The sequence below is a fragment of the Pagrus pagrus genome (genome assembly GCF_965226575.1).
Source record: "Pagrus pagrus genome assembly, chromosome: 1".
Classification (NCBI taxonomy): Eukaryota; Metazoa; Chordata; class Actinopteri; order Spariformes; family Sparidae; genus Pagrus; species Pagrus pagrus.
In genome coordinates this window covers 11,072,288-11,095,688 of record NC_140185.1, presented here as the reverse complement: position 1 = coordinate 11,095,688, position 23,401 = coordinate 11,072,288, and the positions used below count along the sequence as shown (strand labels likewise).

Sequence of the window (23,401 nt, the reverse complement as noted above, 5' to 3'; positions counted from 1 at the left end):
AGGTGTAAACAGAAGATTACAGTCATAAACCTCTACGTCAAAGAATACTTAAAACTAAATACGTCGGGCAGAAACACTCGAGACGACCACAGAAAGCTTCATTTAATACAAATACTTTATTGACAACGTGTGTATGGCATACTTTTTGATGGAATTGCTAAAACATGAGAACATAAACCAGGTTTGTTTTATTTGAACAGTTTACAAAATGACACTGAGAAACTGTAATGCATATATAGAATCAAAAGTGCATATTCTTGTTCCTTTTACTTTGTCCATATACACATTACACTATACATAAATAATTGCATTGTAAAAATGACTCAAGTATTTACATGTATAATATATTTTATATAATATATAAACTTTATATTAAATCTAGGTAGATTACAATAAGGATACTGGGTCAGGTGAGTCTGTGAGTGTCTGTGTGCTATCTGTGGTTGTTGAGTAGCACCTCCAGCCAGCACGGACAGGAAGTGATGAACTGTCTGGAGTAGCAGGGGCCCCATCCTTTAGCGAAACTGATGCGAACACTGTGGGGGTCCCAGGGCCCCTCCTGGCTCTCCGGCTTCACGCCGTGCTCCGCCATCCAGCTGGAGCGCTCATAGTCAAACACCTTGAGGGAGAAGCCCGGCATCACCCTCTTCACACTCAGCCCCCGGGCACTGGGCGGGTCCAGAGTGGGCGAGTGGACGAACACCGGGTGCTGGCTGCGGTTGTACACCCACACTCCGTCCGGCTCGCGGCTCAGCACGATGCCGTAGCCGATTTTACTGCGAATCTGCTGCACACTGCTGCTGCTGCTGCTGCTGCTGCTGCTCCCTCCGCTTCCATGGCTGGGATGTCCATGAAGACCTGATGTGCCGTGTCCGCCCGGGTCCTCCCGGCGGCTGTGGTAGGCGTTGGCATGGAGCTGGCCGAGGCAGAGGCCCGTGCCCTGAGGTAGGTCATAGAAGATGTTGAGCGAGGGCTCGTAGGCTGGATAGAGGCGACCCACGCGCGTTCGATGCTCCCAGTAGGCGACGCTGCACCAGTGAGAGCGATGTCCGCTGGAAGTCGAGGAGCCGATGGAGGTACCAGTGTCTGAGGAGAAGAAAAGAAGAGGAAGGATTAATGTTTGCAAAGTATTGAGTACTTATTTTTCTGACAACTTTTGACTTTCCTCCCTATATTTGATCACAAATATCTGTACATTTGTTCAACCTATCAGTGCAAGACAAAACGATGTAAAAAGAAGATGGGAAGAGACAGAGAGGGAGATTCAAATGGGGAGAAAAGGCTTATTAGTGTCTCATGGGGAGGGAGGTACCAGTGTCTGAGAGGAAGAAAAGAGGAAGAAGAATTAATGTTTACAATTTCTGATGACATTAATTCCTCTTGAGGGGAGGGGAATGATGTGTTAAAGGGGAGGATGGGAGAGGAAGTCCTCAAGGAAGCATGAGCCACACTTTCGGATGCTCATTCTCTGTTTTCGGTTGCTATCTGATTACAAGGGCCTGAATCATCGATATTATTACCCAACATTATTATTAAGAATAGTGGTGAGCCATGTATCGTGATTTATGAGGAGTGGGACTTTGTGGTGTTTTCATCACCATGAAATACCACAAAACAAGTGTTTCTTCACACTTTATGACTTAATTAGATGCATGTTAAAAGATTATTTATCGGGTGCCCAGACTTTTTGTCTTGGAGGGCCAAAACTGAAGCTTAATAGGGGGTCAGGGGCCAAAAACAAACACCTACTGTATTATATTATTAAGATGCAAAGTGGAAGGAGGATCCTAAGTTCCCTTAATTGACCGTCACTCTAATTAGGGAGCCTACATATTTAAAGAGAACTTTTCCTCTTCCACAAAAATAACACAGCATTAACAGTGATTTATGTCACTTTTTCAACAGAAACATGCGAGCAGATCAAACATTCTGATGGGTCAACTCTGGCCCGCAGGCTCCACTCTGGGCAGTCCTGCTTTAAACCTAGAATGCTATTGCTATCAGAATCTATCAGTCATATTGATTCAAGTCAATACTCAAAACACACTCAAAATCCCTGGTTTTCATGTGCATTCCTCAAAGCAACAGTAGCGAGCCATAGGGGAATTTCATTTTCATTCACTTGACTAAAGAAAATAATTCATCCAACTGATTAATGTGCAGAATCCAGTACAACCTTTAACCCGTAGCCCCTCAGACGGGATGTGATTTACAAAATAAAAGAAGAACCTACAGAATAGTAGCACTTTGCGTCTGCATAAGCCCACAGTATATGTGTCCTGACTTTACTGGAGGGAGGACCCACCATTAAAACTGTCAGATACAGAAAATGCGGTCGATAAAAAGTACAATATTTTCCTGTTCGATGTAGTGGACTACAAGCATAATGAAAATACTTCAGTACAAGTACCTCAGATATTTAAGTGCAGTAGTACTTCGCCACATTCCACCACTGTTTGTGATTCACATTTCCGCACTCATTAAACCACTCAGTGACCCCTCAAGCGTCAGCCTTCCCCATGTTTCTTCACTCATTTATTCATGCTTCTCCTCACTCATCTGAGACTAAACTGCCAACACTGAACAGCCCACTTCCTCCTCTGACATCCCTCATCATCTCCCTCCATCACACTCCTTCAGGTCCGGAGTTAAAGAGGAGGTGGAGAGCGGTGGAGAGAGGAGTCGGGGGGTGGGGGGGTGGAAAGCATTCAGCTCTCTGTCAACCAAGCGCAAGCCCATGAACCCTTGAACCCCCAGCCCTCATGCTATCAGCTCACATTAACTCCCACACAGAGTGATGCCATTATTTTGCTCCAGAGACTCTATTGACACAGAGGATTTAAAGACCCATGTGCCTGTGGCCCCATTCCTTTCATATTCTCAGAGAGCACCCCCTCTCCATCCACCAGGGGCTGGGACGGCTGCGGCGCTTCTCCCGTTAACAAGCTGCTGCGTTTGGGTGAAACAAGACTGAGATTAGGCTAGGTGTGTTATGTTTGCACAGCGGCCATTTTTGTTTCGGGGGGGATGGGGGTAGAAGAGGTGGTGGTGGTACGCGGAGCTGCTGGGAAGAGGAGGAGGAGGAGATGTGTGTGGGTGTTTGTACGCAAACACAAGCACACACACACACACACACTAGATGATGAGATAGGGCCTCACACAAGCACACGTACACACACAAATTGGGCCCTCTGATCCAAACAGTATGACTATAACACACACACACACACAAAATTGCACTTCTCATCTGAGGCCCACGTGTGTCATTAGTGAATTCCAGGCTGGCAACTCCTGCGGTCTGGAGTTTTTTACAGCTCTCCAATAAGAGAGCAGGCTGCTCAGCTCGCAGGATCTCTCTCTTTCTCTCACTCTATCTCTTCCTGACTCTCTCTCTCTCTCTCACACACACATAAAAACACACACACTTTTACAAGCCATGCTCTTCCCTGTAATAAGGTAACACAAACATGTCTGGGGAAACACAGGGAGACTTTATGAGCTCACGATCAAATTAATTCCCAGGACATAAAACAAACTGGGACTTTTTAGGGTTTTTTAGACTTGGTGCACTTTAATTTCTGTCATATAATGAATGATGCTGCAGAAGATGTAGTATTAAATCCTGGCTTTTAACTTTTTAATGCATTCAGTGTTAGTGTACTGCAAAAGAGAGAGACCTAAACTCAAGAATATGACATGATTCTGGAGCTGTGATTAGTCGACTGAAAGAAATTTGCCATAATTGATAAGTTGTTTAGGTTTTCTGGTTCCAGCTTCTTAAAAGTTAAGATTTATGACTGATGATGAGGAAGACTCTTGAAGAAGTGACCTGAAGATGTAAATTTGGGCTTTGGCAACTTGTTTTGATATTTTACGAACTAAACACCAATCGATTAATCGTGAAAACAATCAGCAGATTGATCGAAAATGAAAATAATCTCAATCAAGACTTCAATATAAAAGAAGAAGTTCACTCAATAATGAAAATGGTCAAAACATGCTGGCTTTATTAATGATTGCCCTTTGTAGTGCCTGGATTGCCTTTGGTACCCTTTTCTCCCATTTTCCACGAGCACCCGACCCGCTTTTTGCTTGCACTGCGTTAAATAGAGCAACTGTCATCTTCTCTTTTTTTTTTAGATGTGCAATATGTAAGAATTTTAGTTGAAAGCATTAAAGAAATCACTAAAATTATCAACAGGAAGTAAAGACAAAACAGTCATGACAGTTATGCAGAAGTTAGCATGGTAATCGGATAGCCCTAACCCATCCAACCTTACTTTCCACCTATATCTCTTTGTCTTCTGTCACGTGTAATTGTTCATAAATCTTCTCAGGGAGCATTGAGAGACAAATAAAACGTCTTGAAAGTTTAAAAGGTCATCAAAAGGCTGTAAACAGACAAATGTCACATTAAACATTAGCACCAGAGTCTTCTGGAGATCGACTGATAAGCTGTGAAGTATGAAACACTCAATCACGATTGCCAGCGCCTGACAGCGCGAGTGGTACAGCATGTCATGTTTAATGTTTCTGGCACCGTCCTTAGTGTCATCATGCTCAGCCTGGCTATCATCCAGCTAAAGGTATAATGAGCTCGTGTGAGAATGGCGAGGGAGAGGAGGGGGAGGAAGGGAGGAGGACGGCCGACGTCTTCAATGGAATTTTTTAAAGGCGGGTTCAAGCTGGAGGTTATCAGTATGTTTATGTTCGAGCGGAGGAAGTCGAAAAAACCGTGTGCGACTGCGTGAACGTGCATGCCTGCGTCTGTATGTGAGGGCTGGCAGCAATTACGCCGTCCTGCAAGCGTTTAGGCCGACCACCATTTAACAGCTCTGTTTACCAATTAGATAAGTAGCCTTTGTTATTTCATTTCAAAATCACTGTCTGTTAGTGCCAATCTCATCCAAACAGCCAGTACGCTTTACGGTTGTTTTTATCCGCAGCCTGAACAAAGGTGGAGAGATAAAGTGGAGGAATGTAAAACAAACAACAGCTGTAATTAAATCACAGGCATCCACATCTTATATGTCAGGACCAGGTTTTCATTGTGGGCTGATAAAAAGCAGTAGCAATCACAGTTCAGAGGTCAGACAGTCGGTTTCCTGCCGGCTCCACACAGACTGTCAACTCCAAACAATAACAGCAACACTTTCCTCTTTCTTTTCCTCGCTTCTCCCATCACAACAGAACAGTTAGACATTTCGGCAGATTCTCTTATTCACTTTCTTGCGGAGCATTGATGAGATGATTGATACCACGCTCACGTCTGTACAGTAAATATGAAGCTACAGCCAGCAGATGGTTAGCTCAGCTTAGCATAAAGACTGGAAACAGGGGTAAACAGCTAGCCTGGCTCCGTCTTAAAGTAACAAAGTGTTGGAACAACAATTTGTAGTTTTATGGGGCGTTGTGCACCAGATTATTTGTTCACACGGAGCAGTGATCGCTTGGAGTGTTTGCATTTTGCTCACTGTGATGACAAGACTCCAGGAAGTCACTCAACTGATCCTCTGTCCAATCTTTAATTGTGCAAATTAAATAAACAGAGCACAACATGTTTATTAGAGTCCTTTTACACTAGACAAATGACCCACTAACATCTGGCTTTTGTCTTCAATGTGAAAAGGTAGAATCGACATCCATTCCTGGGTTAAATGACTCTGAAGCAATTGCAGGAATTTATCGGCTCCATCTCCGATTCGATACCTGTGATTGACACATGACAACCAGGTGGACACAGTTCAAGCAGGGCTCGACTACTGTTCACTTGATGTTGAGTTTGAAAAAGAGACGTTTTAGACGTTGAATATGAAAAACAAACGAAAAAACAAAAGGAAACAGAAAAGCAAACTCGTCTACTGGCAAAGGGAAAAGTGTTTTGTTTTATTTTGCAGGTTCATGCTACATCAACCGAGAAACAGACCCAAACTGTTAGAGTAAGTGTGCTGTTTACAGAGCTGACGTGAAGCGAAATATATTCTTTTATCTCGCTACACCCGAGCGCACGTATGGTGTTGGGTTGTGTGAGCCTACGAGGCAAAACAAGATTGTTTTGTTTTTTGAACAATATCCTCAGTTTTTGGACCCAGCACTACGCTGTGAATCAAACTTTTCACCGAGTTCGATGTCACACCTCACACAAAATATACAACTAGACAACTGGCCGATTTTGATGCTTTACGCTTAACATGTTCAATGTAGCCAGAGGTGCTCGTAGGTGGATTTTTCCTCGTGAACAGAGCCAGGCTAGCTGTTTCCCCGTTTCCTGTCTTGATGCTAAGCTAAGCTTAACTGGCTGTAACTTCATGCATACAGATAAACCTGAAGGTGGGATCAATTCTGTCATTAAATTCTCGGCCATAAAACAAATAAACATATTTCCCCAAACTTTTCCTGTAAACTCGCTGCACTTCCTCTCTCCCTCCAGCCTGAGCAGTGGAGGCTTCCTCCTGCTAACCTTAACCTGCACGGAGAGGAAGAAAGTTGAGGGGGGGAAAAAAAGGGGGAAGTAGAGGAGTAAAAAAAAAAAAAAAAAATTGAAAAGAGAGAGAGAGAGAGAGAGACTGGGTGAAAGAGGGAGCGGGAAAATGAGAGGGAGAGGGAGAGAACCTGCCAAGCATAACCAGCATTCACGGAAAAAATGAAGAGAGAGAAAGAGACTGTGAGAAAGAGAGGGAGGGAGGGAGACCCTCGTCTTTCATCCATTGCCAAGGATTAGATTCCCCTCCAGTTATTAGACTCTTCCACTGTGCTGAAAGAAGTGGGTGGGTTGGGGAGAGGGGAGGAGGAGGGGAGGGAGTGTCGGGGGGGACAGAGGGACGAGAAGGGAGGCTAGAATTCAGCTACTGACCATTGTCGCTCGCCTCTGAGATGCTTTGTTTTGATTCAGCTTCCTCAAATTTCCCCCTGAAGATCGCAAAAAACTTGAAATGAAATAAAATGAGGGGGGAAAAAAAGAAAACACCCCTCCCTGGCTACAAATGGTAGGTTCTGTGTTGTTTGAGACAACTATCATTACAGAGCAACTTCAATCCAGCAAGCCACATTTAAGCTGGCGTCTCGACTATCTCTGCCATCAGAGGGCTGCGTTATCGCCAGACATGGGCTTTACAGTCGAACACAACGGGGCCCTCGCTCACAAACACACACACACATTCTTGCACGCACGCACGCACGCACGCACGCACACACACACACACACACGCTCCTTTCCTCTCTTTTTCCATTGTAAAGTGGATTTTGTGATGACGCCTGCAGCGTGCAACAAGACATCTTTCCCGGCTTCTCGGATAATAACACAAGAAATACAACTCTCAAACAGCGATCCATCATTTCATACAAACAGACGACCGCATTCCTTGAACCTGCAGGTCAACTGAGCCGCAGGAAAGTTACAGCCTGCCCCGGTAAAATTCCTAGGAAGACGTGTTCGGAGGCAGTTTGGAAAGCTCCTCCAAGAGGAAGAGAGAAAGTAACCAGTTTCCTGCATCTCTGCTGCTGCTACTTCAAAGTGCCAGAAAACTTAAGCCAAGGACTGTCTCAGGATTGCATACATCATCCTGGACAAACTCTGCTGCCATGTTGTATATCATCCACTGAGACGTAGAGGTCACGTTGTCACCGTGTGCATTAAACTACTGCAAATATAAATTGAGCTGATTTTGATGTTTTCAGTTCGGCTGCATGATTACAGTTAAAGAAACAGTTTGCTTGTCAACTTGCTGACTGCTGTTCTTCTCTGAAAACTGACACTTTGGAAATAAAGTGTGGTTTGAGCTGATATTACCCATAGATTAGAAACTAAATTGATTATGTACCATTGTTGACATTGTTGCTCTGTTATTTAGTTAAAAATTACTTCTGAAATTGTCAGAACTTTCACACACAGAAAACACATCTATAGATAAACACATGGTGTCCTGGTGGTCGAGTAAGATACAAACATGCAAATAATATTTGTTGCTGGTCATCATGGTTTTATCTTCGTGTTTGTCTTGTCTCTTCATACAGTTGGCCTTTCAAATAAAGGCCAAAATGTAAATAAAAGTATCTTGAAATATGGATATGTTCCCTTGCTTTTAATCAGACTTCACTAGAACTGCATTTCCCGATTATTTTCATCATCAATCAATGTGCTGATCATGTGATATCAATGTGCTTATGAGTATTGGGTATGTATTGGGTTGCAAAGCATGTTTAGCATACTGACCAGCTAGCTGCGGCCCGTTCTGGTCCAAATAGTTTGTGCTAGCAGTGTAAAAAACAACACTTCTCCAGTGCTTCAAGCTCCCAGTCTGGACTGCTAGCTGCATGGCTAACTGAGCTAGCTAGCTAAGGGCAGCTAGAGTTAGCAGCAGTTGGCAGCTACTTTGATTTGCTACCCCCTATTTGTTTTGAGTATGAATTCAACAGGTGGACAATTGTTACCTATTGCATCTTTAACATTAGGAGAAAAAGTAAGAAATGAATCCAGGTGATCGGTGCTCCTCAAGGGAGACTGTAGAGATTTTGTTTTTGGTTCAATTGCAAAACTCCGAAAATGTACTAAATAATGCAGTTTCTTCAAAGGCACTGGTTTAGCTGTTGTTCAAATGCTCAGGTTCGGTGACTCCAGCACAAAGTTCTCATTGGTGCAGCTTGTTTTTTGCACAACAACCTTGCCACTGGAGATCGAGAATTTGGTAGTGAGTCCAACATTTTCTGCAGGTAGATGCTAAGAAAACACAAGCTGCTCTGACGCGTGAAAAACATCCCTTACAAGTGAAGATCGACAATTATCAAGCAGTAGACGAGGAACTTGAATACTGACGACGCACTGCAGCTATTATTATTCCTATTTGACAGCTAACTACCTCACCAGAGGGCTTTATTAGCTTAATGAGCTAAAACTTACTGCGTGTTCTCAGCTGGTGGGACAACCTCTTTGATTGTAGAAACTGAATTAATCTAAACAGAACTGACTGACTGACTGACTGACTGACTGGATTGCTGAAGCAAGTTTATTTCCAACTGCAACTGTTTTTAGTGCAACTTAGCAGGAGGAGGGTGTGGCTGGAGCCTAAATTATACTTCTACAGTACATTAAGGTGTCACAGCAGCTACAGCATGAAGTGATTTATTGTTCTGCAGAGAATCTCCTCAATGTTGCTGCACCAGTGTTAAAGTAGATTGTTTGATCGATCGCGGTGCATTCCTGCTATTCCTGACGTGACCGTGTTCATTCATTCTAATTGTGACAGAAAAGGGTGGAAACGATCACATCAAAGTCAAAGTTTGAGCTGGAAATGTCATTGCTAGAAGAGGATGAGCTAAGATGTTGCTGCATGTTGTCTGCACAACGAAACACAGCAGCTCAACCACAGTTCATGTTCAGCCCCTGTAACATGTGGTTACATTTTCTGAGAGGTGCAGACAAAACCTTGTCTTTTACCTACAGAGGCACTGCAGCAGAGACTTAAATCAGCCTTGCCGAGACACACTTTACTGCTTCTCGAAAGAAGATCCTTTATTTCTTAAGAATAACCAGACTTTAGTTTCGCACAAACTCCTTCAAGAAAGATGATTTAACTCTGAACAGAGACACAAAAGCAGACAGAGAGAAGCAGAGCCGTGCAGTTGACAAGCCTCCCCTCCCAACACATTCCTGGACAGGCCCTCTTCCTCGACACTTCCTCCCCCCGCTCAGCCAGTCACTGGGGTCAAGTTGACAAGTCTCTCATTGAGCCTCACGTGGTCCGACTATATGGCCTTCACTCCTCACAACATAATTACACACATTTATTGGTGGAATGGATCCATTTGTTCCACTATGAAGAAGGAATTATGAAATTCCTTCTAAAACTTGATTTGGGAGAATTTGAAACTCTCTCAATGCAGACGCACTGATATGTGGACTGATAACACAATGCACAATCACTATACATAACTCAAACAGTCAGGAGGTGCAACAAGGACTGTGAGAACTGAGTAGTTGTTTCAAAGACAATTTGTATAAAAGCAAGTGCAGACACATTCTGCATGAGTGTATAAGACATTTTGTTGTACTTTTCACTAATTAAATCTGCTTTAATTTGGGAGTGAAGCAACACAACCTAACACACTATCAATGTCCAGTATTAACTCTCCTTTCACCTCTCTTTCAGTCTCCAACAACTCCTGAGAGAAATATCTGGCTGCTAAATGCTCCACTATGTTCACTGGCTAGTCGCTAATTAGCTTATCAGAGATTTATTGCAGAAAACAGCCATGGCCCAGCTGAAAACAACACTGAAAACAAAGTTGTGGCAATGATTTGAAAGAGCGAAGGGGAGCTGCATAGTCTGACGATCTGCGAGTTCATCACATGACACATATTCAGCTGATTGATTGAAATATGAAATATTGATTTATGCTGCTTTATGCATGAAATTAAATGCATCATAACTTTCTAACTGGTTATGAAACCCTCTCAGTTTAATAGGACTTTATATGACCTACATAAGCAAATAAGATAATCAGCGAGGAAGATCGGCTCTTTCTGTACATGCATTATAGTTATTTTTAGTGCCAGTCACTGCGTCAGATTCTGATTTATCTAGGTCCAATGTGTCAGAAATTTGAAACTATTTTTTATGCTGGAGCGCTGAGGATGAACTAAAGAGTCTCACAGCCTGAGGAAAGAAGCTGCTCTGTAGTCTGGTGGTAAAGAGTTTGTTTTGTTTCATCATCGTCATATTACATATAGTTATTAATTTTGCATAGATGAAACAGTAGCTCATTGCTGTGCGTCCTGTGAACAGCTGTGTTTGAAATAATATTGAATATATGTCTTGCTTTTCCTCACTTCCAAAACAAATGCACATGCTAGCCAAGATCTTTACTACAGGCGGAGGTCGTGCTCATACTACTTTTGACCACAGGGGCCGCCAGAATCAACACAAAATAAGTCCCTTGTAGCTGCTTTAAGTATTCTTACGTAAGAAAATATCTATGCACCGCTCCAAATAAAAGACTTTTAAGTGATCTTTTGTGTATGATGACCATTGTTGTGTTCATTAAAACAGTATTTTGAACTGAGACTGGTCTAAGAATCACATTGCAAACAGCAAATGTTACTTCTGTTGTGTTAATCACACATTGTTTAGTCGCTGCAAACAGTAAATCATCATTTGATCCATTTAAATCAAATGCAGACAACTTTTAACATCATTTCAGTATGAAACAGGATCATTTTTGCACAAACATGACACACTTGCACTTATAATCTAGTCATCTTGTCTTCATTCTTAGCATTTAGTAAGGATAATAAGGGAGCTTACAGAGAAATGCTGTACATCAAACACTTCAGCTTCCTGGTTTGACAAACAACTCTGGATCAAAAGAAGTGGGATTTGATATCTCTTTAAGTGGGTTAGGGTCAGGGTTAGATTATCACATGACTATACTCCACGATGCACACGCATGAGTTCGCAGTTTGCAAAATCTGATAGTGAAGCTTGAATACTGTTTGTGTTTGGGTGAACTCTTGGGTGAAGCACAAAAACACACACACATACACAGTTGTTCTCACTTACAACAGGCAGCTACATCGCCTGAAAAACCCTGAAAATGTCACCTCCCTCAAACATACTTCAGTCTTAACTCAGCACTGCTTTCAGCGCTCGCAGCACAGGCGACAGTTTCCAACATTTCTTAGAGTCAGAGCCTGTCGACATCTGCAAAGAATCTTTAGGTTCAGCAGCATGGCAGGATTCCATTAAAAGCCAAATTGCGGGTTGGCAAAAACTCTGAGGGAACAACGGAAAGCCACAGCCAGTCCTGTAATTTAAACCTTATTTTAAATTGTGATGGCCTGACAACATGGACTGAAAGAGAGGGGGCGAGAATAAGAGTTAGAAAGACGAAGAGAAACAGGATAAGGGACTGAAAGAGAGCGAAAACGTGTGTACAACAAACAGTAGAGGCTACAAGGGCAGATGTCGAATTAACACAGAGACAAAGAGCAGTAAAAGTGGAATTAAACAGGAGAGGGGAAAAGAGAGGGGGACGGCAAGACAAGGGAGAAAAGCTAATAAAAACATAATGTGATTCGTCACAATCTCAGACCATGTCTACATGACAATCAGGATTTCATCTGATGCGTAACAAGTCCTAAATCCATGAACTTGTTGCAATATCTCTGAAAATGTAAATGACATGCTTCTCTCAACACTTTGGTATCTGCCTGCAGACTCAATAAAGTGTTAACACAAGTACATAAAGAAATGTTGCATCTATAAAGACAGAAATCCCTGAAAATGAAATGAAATGCAAAAACATAGGAAACTAAAGAATGATGTGTGTTGGTGTTTGGGCGCCTCAGACACCTTCAGGTCTCTGTTTTCTGGTGACTGACATGATGCTTGAGGCAGTTACATTTGTATGTTTGCCATTTTGGAAAACCAACAATCTCAATTTGCTGTTGTTATGATTTTTCAGATTATAAAAAAAGCTCTTTGCAGCGGATGATAGACAAACAATGAGCAGGACTTTGACACCAGAAAGTGAGGTCTGCATCCTGAGTCCCGTCTGTGGTTTGACTTTGGCAACAGAGGCACTCTGGTTGAGGTTGAGGAAAAGACTGTGGTTTCTGTCAAATGTTGACAATCACGTTGTGTTTCCCGATTTTAATCACTGCAGACATTTTCTGTATTAAACCAAGACCACAATCTTTCCTTAAACCTTGCCCAAGTGTTGGCATTGGCTAAATGTTAACCATAAAAACTTTAATAATGCTACAGTCAGTATGAGCGGATAGTTCATATTTAATTTTGTTTTATATTTGGTTTATTTCAGTGTATGATTTCCAAAACCAGTTCTACAAAACAAATAAAACACTGAAACCCAAACTACTCACACACATTCCATGATTGGAGAAAGAGCAGGGACAAGAAAAACATTTAATACCTGCTGTTTTGTTAATAACATAACATTTTTAAAACAAATCATTAGTTTTGCTAAATAAGTTGTCTTAATTCAACAATATTTGAGCAATATTGTAAGTCATTGTTCTGAGAATCCGACAGTTTCACTTGAAATGCACATCTACTTTAATGCTGTAGGTGCAAACGGATTTTTAAAATTCAATTTCCTTCTTTCATTCATCATTATTTGCAGAAGAGATATGTTTTTGAATGAACAATAGCAACATTTTTGTAGTTTGCCAGGTATGTTAGTAAAAGGGGAACTCCACCAATTCTTAAGAGGACTACTTATGTGAAAAAAGTAGAATGAAGCCTTTTGTGGCTCCAGAAATAGCTGAATGTAATCTGATAATTTTCTTCCAGTGATATCACTCTGTGGCTAAGTTGCATTGTGGGTAATGTAGGCCCAGGTTCTGAAAACAGAAACAGAGATATCACATTTTTTGTTTCACACATTCTTCTTCCTTTTTCAAATCCTGGTGCCTACATCACCCAGAATGCAACTTAGCCACTGAGTGACATCACTGTAGGCAATTTATCAGATTACATGCAGCTTCCTCTGGAGCCACAACAGGCTTCATACTACTCTTTTTCAGAGAGCGCTCCCCAAGACCTGTAAACACACTTTAATGTGTAAAATTGGTGGAGTTACCCTTTAACAATATTTCCTTCAACCGTTTCCTTCAAAATGCATTTGCTGTTGTGAATTAGGTATATGTAAACAAACAGAGAAAGAGTTGTAATGACAGTGTTAACATTCTGGCATTCGGCCTAAAATGTGAAAACATTCAAAAAGCGAGTTAAAAATGAGACACAAAGAGCTCTGGGTGAGTTATGAGCTGCGTCCCCGGCTGCATAGCCTGCTTGTGGTGAAAAAGAGCCATGATGGAAAATATTTGAGGAAATGGCAAATGCTTAATGGGCCAGCACTTGATGTTGAATTCCATAGTCTAATGTGTCTCAGTCAGGCATAAGAGCAAGTGTTGTACGCGTGCCAGCAAACAGGCTGGAGGTTCAGGTCACTGAGAGGACCCGTCCAGACTTAGATGGATAGATTCTCACTGCGCGCAGCTGAATGTGGGTGTTTACTTTTTCTCTTTGCGTTATTTCAACTGAATTCTGAGAAGGTGTCTCATTTAATCTTCATACTTCTGTGCGTTAAATCTTGACTGGAGACAGGTAAGGCCTCAGTAGATAATTTGCAAAACCTCGTCCAACCTGGACTGACCTGCGAAGCTTCACACTCTCTGAACTAAACTCACAAAAACAGCACGGTGCAGTCGAACTCTTAAAACTGTCTCCCAAACTTCCAAGAATGTCGGTTCAGCTCCGTGTTCCTTAAGTATTAACGGCGATATGTTCAAACATGTATCAGATGTCACTCTCCAGAGTCAGACCCCCTTATCCCCCTCCCGCCTCTTTCACTCAGAGACCCTACTCCCCCTCCTCACCTTCCCAATTTCCCAACATTCCTGGGCCGTGCCCCATCAGTCAAAGGGCCAATTCATGGGGTTAATGCAGCAGCGAGTGCAGACAGGGCTTTGAGACAGGATGTTTGGCTGATACCTTGCTCTGCTTAGGCAAACAAGCCACCAAAATATGATTACTGAGGGCAGAGAGGGAGCAGTCTTCTTGTCTTACTTCAGTGCATCTAGGCCGTACTAATGTCCACTAAGTATCATTGCCTTACTTGTTTCCACATGTTCAAAAGCCAGAGCCTAATGACAACAAGGTGGACGAATGTTTGACATGTACAATGATGTCAGATGGTAGAAGCTTGCAGGAACATCACTTAGTTTTTGGCATTGTCTCTTGATCCCTTAAAATAAAAATATACATCGCAGAGTGAAACGCTGGTAAAAACAAGAGTAGATGTGTGCTTTGTTTAAGCTAGCAGAGCTATGAGGCTGTAAAGATCATTGCACAACAGTGTTGCATAAATCAAAAGGGTTTATCCCTTGTACAGTGGATATTTTATGACAGAACTGACTTTATCATCAGAGTAAGAATCAGCTTAATTGCATACAGACTGCAAATATGTGCAGCCAACCACCATTCATGTGAAAGGGGGAGAAATGGGGAATTTCTGACATGCATAGCATCTGCTTCAAGAAAGAAACAAGTACAGAAGTGCCAACAAGATTTAAATAAATTCCAATATTGATTAAGTTCATTAGAAACAAGCTAAATCCCATTCAGTTTGTTTATATTTAGGCTAGTTTAGCCTGCTAGCAAAGAACTATTAAAATGTTAAGCAAGGAAAATGTGCTGATTTATGTTACTTTTTCATTAATATAGTGTGCTAACCTGCCAACATATAACATGTGCACCAACTACTGTTCGCTGTTAGCCTAGTGAGATTTAGCAAATAGGCCATCATTTAGCATGTTATTATGCTAATGTTAACATATGCTAATATATGGTGCAGTTTGTTTATATATTGACTAACATGCTAATGAAGAACTATTACAATGTTGGGAAAATTGCTGATTTATATTACCTCTTCATTTATATGGTGTGACGTTGCTGAAGTGCTAACCTGCCATCAGGTATGTTATCATATCTATCGACAACTGATGGCTGTTAACACAGTGAGATTTAATACATATTATTTAGCATGCTAGTATGCTAATGCAAGCCTTTGCTAATATACGGTGTGTTCCCCTGAAGTCGGATTTCTTAAAAGGAAAGTCAGATGCACCTCACCAACCCTGACCTCAAAATCTTAGATGGCTGCTCCACATACCAACAGCTGTGAAAGCCGTAAAATACACCGTTTATTAGCACGTCTGTCGTATTTGTGTCTCATTAAATCAGTCTTACACACAGTACAGTCCAACTTCTAGCTATGAAAATGTTGTTTCGGTGTTTGTATGCGCAAAATACAGCGTAATATGTTGTCATCAGCTTGTATCGCTAACAATGGCTAACCTGACAAGAACTTGTACTTGTGTTGCAGCAGTATACAGGTTTTAAGGTATACTGTGATAGGAAATCCGATCTTAGACTTTTCTCGGGTATTGAATTTTACTGTATTCGAGTTATAAAAAATAAACATATTTCAAGTTCATATCGACTTTCATGTCTGTAAAACGTTTGTGCAACCAAGAACAAACAACTCTGCTGTTTTCATTCCTGTAAGGCTCACTGTAGCTGGTAATAACAATAATATTTGTGTAATACCGGATACTGTTATATCATTACAGCATGACATTTTCTGAGATGGTTATCAAACCATGAAAATCTCACACCGTTGCAACCCTAGTCATCACCACATTAATTCGGCTCGTGAATGTCAGTAACAATTTCACGACCAAATGATTAACAATGCCAATACAGCCTAAGTAACTTGTAAAAAGTAACTTGTAAAAATAATTTGTGTAATGTCAAAGAAAGAGAATATCAAGCAGAAAGGGAAAAAAATGCTAATAGTCCAAATAATGCGCATTGAGAGAAAAAGCAACAAAAGCTTGTCAAATAGCAGACTTTTAACTGAAGTTATGGAGCAATTATGAAGGAAAAACAGCAGAACTTTGTCTCCCCTCCAACAAATCGCGTGATTTGTGAATGTGTGCGTGTGTGTATGTGTGTTTTTGCCCTGATAGAACCCCTATGTGAGTACTCTGAGACGATCTTATCACTGAGTCAGACAGAAATTCCTCCCTCTCTGTCTCCCTATCACTCACACACACACACACACGCACGCACGCACGCACACACACACACACACACACACGCACACACTGACAAGAAGCAGCTGAATGACACGTTCCGTTGGAGTCACAGAGGGATGGTCCGTGTAGATATAAGCCTACTAAACTTCCAGTAGACGTTTCCCTCTTTTCAAAGCCGGGGCTGTTTGCTGCGGTTTAAAGGGAACGTTAACTGATCGAATGATAAAAGAGGCCGGGGCAAAGGTATGTATGGACCACACCCTGCTGCAGACTGTGTTTTTCTATAAGCTCGGGTACACAGTCGGTTTGAAAAGAATAAAAAAAAAGATGCCGAAGTGCTGGAGAACATGTTCAATGCTTGTATTTGTTCTAAAGAAAACATCAGAAGCTTTAGATGATCTGCCAGAGGATCACCTGCACAAAAAAAGATTCATTTACCCTCTTTAAAGGTCTCACCAACATCAATGGTTTTGTTTGAGCTCCAGACAATTCTTTGATACAAGCTTCATGTTCAGCTTATTTCCTGTTCTTACACCAGCTTTAGCTCAAAGGAGAAGAAGTCTGACAACCTGCAGAAGTTAACAACAAAAGCTACATGCAGATTTCTTGGCTGCCTCCGTTCAGCTTTCCTACTCATGCTCTTGGCCTGAGCTCCAGCTCTTGGCTCCAGCGTTCTGGTGTGGGGGGCAGGGGATCAGACCACACACACACACACACACACACACACACACACACACACACACACACAGACAGAGTCACCCAAACACTGCACACACCACATCGTGTATGAAAACCGATCTATTTCCACTCGTTTCACCAGGCAGACAATAGGAGGCCGCCTCTCTCACTGCTCAGCTTGAACATGGCTTAAAATCACAACATAAAACTTGACTTCTGATTGATGGGTAACCTTGACAGAAGAGACTCTGGCCGATTTTTGAACGCAGCTTCCACAAACAGCACTTTTCCTCCCTATCATGTCAGTGAAAATCCACTGAGAAGTACGTTTGAAAGTAGGCAGGGGGCGACTAACGAATATTTTCCTTATCAGTTAATCTGCTGATTATTTTTGCAATAAATCAGTGAATTTTTTGACATTTTATAGACCAAACAACTTATTGATTAATCCAGAAAATAATCAACTATGAAAATAATCGTTAGTTGCAGCCCTGCTTTTAAGGTAACAACTTAAAATATAAATGGGAATATCAGTGTTGAGACACTGTGGAGAAGTCTTTGAAACAGTTTAAAGACCTTCATGTTAGGAAAAAATGCCCAGAAAGTAGAATCTAAGAAATTAAAGCATCTTGTTTCTGGTCAAATTATTCCAGGAGTAGTGAGGTGTCCATCGGGAGGAATCAGGCCCTCACTATCTCTAAAACTCTGGCTACGGCCCTGGCCCTAAACATGGAAAACAAACATAACAACAAAATAAATGACTTCAACTTTAAACATCAACTCTAACAACAAGGCTCAAGCTAATTCCTGGACACATGACGGGAAAGCAACCCTAAAGAAAGCCTCACTGGGGTCCTGCTGACTCTTCAGACAGCTCCATGATGCCGTGACTACACTAAACAGACTTCATAGGTGCCCATTCGCCTTTCAACACCGTCCACAAGTGAGCCCGGGGAGGCTTGATCGAGTGGGTTTGTGGGTTTCTTCTAACGCTACAAGGACCTCTCCAGCCGACCCCAGCACGTAAACAAATAAAGCTCCAGTTTCATCATCTAGAGGGGGCTGTTTCCTGTCCAAATGCAGCCCTCAGCCTGCGCACCCCCCTCACCCCCCTTTCCACATATACACACACAAAACTCTACACCTCCGCCTCATCAGAGCCGCTCAGCTCCCCCGCCCCCAAAATGCCAGCCTCTTTCCACTGCTCAATTGCCGAGAGGAATGGAGGGATTTGAGGGAAGAAAGAGGGAAAGAGGGGGATGGGTGGCTGGAGAGGAAGAGGGGATTGGGAGTATGCACGGGGATCTTATTGCAGCTTCATCCCACTGAAATATTTTGCCGTGTAGAAAAAGTAAAGGGGAGAGAGAGAGACAGAAAGGCTACACTGCTGGGGCATCTAGATAGTGAGAGACCCCAGACCCCCACCGGGCCCTCCATGCCTCCCTGACAATAGGAGCTTTATGCAGGGGAGTGTTTGGTTGTCTTAACAGGCTTTGAAAAAGGGAAGGAAAGCACAACATAATAACACCAGCAAATGTAATTTACCCTTTCATGTAAACAGTCAGAGAGGATGCATGCTAAGTGTGTTTGCGTGCATGAGTGTGTGCGTCTTTAAGTGCACACACACACACAGAACTCAAAAACTTTTTCCAGCTGTGCTTGCAAACTTATTTCTTCAACGTGAAACAAACATCTGTCTGGTCACAATGTTCAGCGATGCTAGTGTCTCACCTGTGTAGTCTCTTGGCGTAATGTGAGGCGGACTGGAGTGGAGGGGGGGCACAGTTTCAGTGTAAGACAGACTTGAGTCTAGGAGAGGAAGAGGAAGCACAAGACGAAGAGTGAGATCCAGATTATCAGTCGACAGCAATTTTAGCAATCGATTAATCGTTTGAGTCATTCATCGATACTTTCCCTTAAATATTCTGTGGTTAGAGCTTCTTAACGGTAGGAAGAAAGAAAGAAAGCTGATTGTTGAGGCTCATTCCGAGCACTTTTCGGGTCGAACCCAATTCAAAGAGCTGGGAACGAAACTAAACAATCAACTATCTTTCTCCAGAATCCCTACCTTTAAGTGTGAGGATTTGCTGTTATAAACATTTTGGGTTTAGGGCGAGGAAAAAAAAGCTAAGCTATTTTAGCCCAAATACAGTCGGTCAAAGTGAAGAGCAGACTTCATGTTTGCACAAACAGAGCCTGCCTCTTTTAAACTTCAGATGTCACGCTCATCAAAAGGTTAAATGAGAACAGGTAAAGTCTGCAGCTTTTCAAAGATAATCTGTGTTTCCAGTCTTAAAACAATGATGGTGACGACATCCTCTGTGTCTTTCCCTGGTTTGTAATGTGGTGGACATTTTTCAAACTCACCCAGTGGCTTGTGTTCATCTGAACGGGACAGAGAGTACGGGGGAGGAGGTGAATCTGGAAGTACAACAAACAATTCAGGTTAAGTTTACGGCTGTCTGGTCTTTGAACTGAATTATCAACTGAAAAAATAAAACTACTGAAGTAATCATGTCTTTAAACTTCAAGTCTTATACAATGGTTGCTACCACCTCACCTGTTTGGAAAATGCCCCCAGGTTTCATAGTTTGTTCATATTTTATTTACTGTGTCATGAATATTCATAAGTGCTCGTCAAGACAGGAGACATGTTTAACTTCCTACGTTAAATTCCAAACAAATCATTTAGTTTTCTGCCGGAAAAAAGGTTTCCGTCCTGAAATACAGCTCATGTTAGTTAAAATTATCTATCAAGAAGAACTCAAGGAAACTGTAGCTGTTAGATCGTCAAATAATAAAAATAGAAACATAAAAAGTTAGAGTGAATGGTGATGTAGAGACTATGTCATTTTGCATATAGAGATCTCTTACTGACAGATTCAAGGACTGTATTTAAGTATTTTTGAGGTACTTTACTTGAGTATTTCCAATTTCCACTACTTCCTGTACAAAATAAGAATTTAAAAGTGCAGAATACTCGCTGTGCAATATCGACTTTAATAAGAAAGTTGAATCAAAAGAAGATAATACCATTAAGATATAAATGTTGAATGTAAATATCAAATAGCTGTAGTGGATTACACAACTAGAAGTGACAATATAGTCAAAATAATACTTATTACGAGTGACGGAATGTAACTTTTACTCAAGTACTTTACTTAAGTACAATTTTGAGGTATTTTCTTGAGTATTTCCATTTTCTATTACTAATTCAGATAATCATAAAAAGGTTGACCATCTGATCTGATCCGATAATCGGTCGACCCGCATATACATGTAAAATTTACTTTTACTCGTACTTTTGATACTTTTAATATCAGATAATTAAGACTTTAACCCAAGTACCATTCGTATGGGTGACTTTCAACTTTACTAAAGTAATATTTAGACAAGATATCTTTACTTTTCTGCTTCACATAAGGCTCTACACACTGTTTTTCATGAAATATGTTCATAATTTGGGATTGTACCGAACATGAAGAGATGATTTACTCTTATACCTCATGACTGCATAACTGTCAACACATCTAGACTTTGTTTTGAACTTGTATAATCCAACATCATAACTCTGATCCAAGTATTTCATCGCAGACACTGGATCTGTCCTTTCTAAGAGGACGGCTTGACTCTCAAAGTGTTTTTCTTCCATCTTCATTTAGTTTTAACAGACATTTTTATTCACACAGACTGTCAGGATGACTTCTGTATGAAAGCTGAGAGCTGTAAGCAGCACTGCTGCTGTTCCTTCAGTCCAAAGTGGACCTGGGTTTGTGGCTGCGGCCCCTTTAAGAGCAGAGCCAGTAATTGCCGGAGTCCTCAGTCAGTCAGATACCCAGCGAGTCAGTCTGGCGCCAGCACTATGCAAACTGTATATTATCGGCACTCCTTCACCTAAATAACAAGAGGAGGACCTCCTTGTCAGAGAAAAAAGAGCCTAAGTGCAACTCGAGAGCGACCTTCAATTGGATGATGTGGGAAGCAGCAAAGTTTGTGCGCACATTTAAATAAGTGTGTAATGTGTTAGGAATGTGGAGAGGAAATCAAAGTAATGGTTGAACAAAGTAAAAGGCGAGTTATTAAAATAAAACTGGAGGGCAGGCAATAAAACAAGAGTGTCGGTGACACTTGTTCCCAGTGGGGCTCAGTTTATATATTTACGCCTGCAAATGTTAAGATGACTTCATCAGCAATAACTGAAGAAAAAGGATGATTTAATGGGTTTTTTTCCTTCTTTTTAAGACACTTTAATCAACAATGCGTTCTTCTTTAGCTGCAGGCCTCAGGCTTTATTGGAAATCCCCATCTTTCATAATGTATCAATATTTATGATGCGTAAAGTAATTACATTAATGAGATAGACGTTTAGTCTCTGCAAGGCCCTCCACCTGACTTCAGACCTCCAGGGGCCCTCGTGAAGGTGTGTGATGGTTGTCATTTATTAACTGCTATCATTGTTGATCATACGCAAGTTGAAAGGTCTGAAGGGAGATGGTTCTTCTCCACTGGTGCTGTCCTTACCTGGCCCACATAAGCGGCTGTAGTGATAGGGGTTGCAGCACACCTTTGCGCTGTCCACTGCGCCGAAGCTCTGGCAGTGGCTCAGCGTTTTGAGCCTGGCTGACAGCGGCAGGTCGCTCCAGCGGTACATCTTACACAGGAGATACTGTGGAGAGACGTGATGAGCCCCGAGCCGCAGCTCAGTGCCTGGCACCATGACGCACTCGCTGGACATCCCTCCTTTGGTCTCCACAGCCTTCACCAAGGCGTCCAGACATCTCTCCTTGAGTCTTTTCAGAAAAGCGTGAGCAGTGCTCGCCAGTTCCTCCTCCAGCCCCGCATGCCTCGGTGCGCACTGAGGGCCCCCTCCGTCTTTTCTCGGGGCCCAATAAGCACTCCGAGGTCTGAGATCCCATTCCCCAAACAAACAACACGTCACCGTCCTACTGTCGCCCTCCTGTCCCCGCCGGGAGCCTCTGTGCTCCGGGACGCACATGGCACCCCGGTCATCGTCCGGCTGCTCCTCTTCCTCCCTCTCCGCGCTCTCCGTCAGGTCTCCAGCCTCCCCCGTGAGTCCCGGAGCCGGGTCAGTGTGTGTCACCGACCGCTGCTCATGCCTGTGGAGCTTTCCTGAGTGTCTGCCGCACGGACCGTTCCGTCCTCCCTCACCTCGTCTGCTTCCATCCCGCCCGTCGCTCTCGGTGACCAGACGGCTTCTCCAGAGTCGCCGAACAAGACCTGAGCGTTTCGACTTGAACATACGACAACCTAGACAGTTTTGGATGCGTCCTGTCGGTCCCGTCCGGGTCCCGGGAGATGCCACATCGATTTACACTCGTCGCGCAAGACCGTGGGTTTGTGCACGGTGCGCACAACATGCGCAGCCGGTGGTCACCGTCGTCTGGCTCTCCCGCAGCATTAGAAAGAAATATTCAATCATGCGTTGCGTTAAACATCACTGAGCGTCTGAAGAAGGAGAAGGCTGACCTGCTGTCGCCAACTCAATTAAGCCACAACTTTTGCCACAAAGCCTTCAGCTCCCCAACACTCCGGAGATCCCGCACACAACCCGCAAACCATAGTTAGGAGCAGTATCAGTTTACATTAACGCGAACAGCATCAGGAACATACATCCAAAAGTTTTGCCAGAGTTTCTCCTTCAGCACCGTGAACCCCCTGATCCGTAAAATCCTTCCTTCACCCCGAGATAAATCCTGAAAAATCCCGATGATTCTCTGCCGCTGAGGTGGAGGCAGTAATCCCGCTGCAGAGTCCCGGGACAGAGCAGAGGTGGTCGGGGACTCCGGTGCCAAACTCCGGGACGGATTCCGTGCTGAGAAGTTGTTTTAAAGAGAGCTGGAATTACTCCACTCTCCACTCCCCTGCGCACACACACACACACACACACACACACACACACACACACACACACACACACACACACACACACACACACACACACCAGAGTCAAGGCAGAAAGAACATAACCGGGCTTGTTCGACTAAGCCTTTCAAAATAAAACCCATAGAGAGAAAATGTTCTGCAAAAAAACGTGTCAACAATTGAAATAAGTGGCTGCTTGTGTGAAGTGTTTTTTTTTCTTTT

The 23,401-nt window shown here is 42.6% G+C and overlaps 1 protein-coding gene across 1 annotated transcript; it reads right to left on the bottom strand.

Annotated features, from left to right (window-relative positions):
• Window positions 1-97: 97 nt before the first annotated feature.
• On the bottom strand, window positions 98-23,121 carry LOC311255754 (mothers against decapentaplegic homolog 6-like). Its single transcript, XM_084350403.1, has 4 exons — window positions 21,818-23,121; window positions 19,664-19,717; window positions 19,028-19,105; window positions 98-1,086 (listed from the first exon to the last, which is right to left on the bottom strand). Exons 1-4 carry the CDS (start codon window positions 22,554-22,556, stop codon window positions 434-436), a joined length of 1,524 nt encoding a protein of 507 aa, XP_084206529.1. The 5' UTR covers window positions 22,557-23,121; the 3' UTR covers window positions 98-433.
• Window positions 23,122-23,401: the final 280 nt, after the last annotated feature.

Coding starts and splice junctions, on each gene's coding strand:
- LOC311255754 (XM_084350403.1), bottom strand. CDS start 22,556: ATGTTCAAGTCGAAACGCTCAGGTCTTGTTCGGCGACTCTGGAGAAGC. Junction 19,106..19,663: donor AGATGAACACAAGCCACTGG/GTGAGTTTGAAA, acceptor TTCCTCTCCTAG/ACTCAAGTCTGTCTTACACT. Junction 1,087..19,027: donor TACGCCAAGAGACTACACAG/GTGAGACACTAG, acceptor TCTTCTCCTCAG/ACACTGGTACCTCCATCGGC.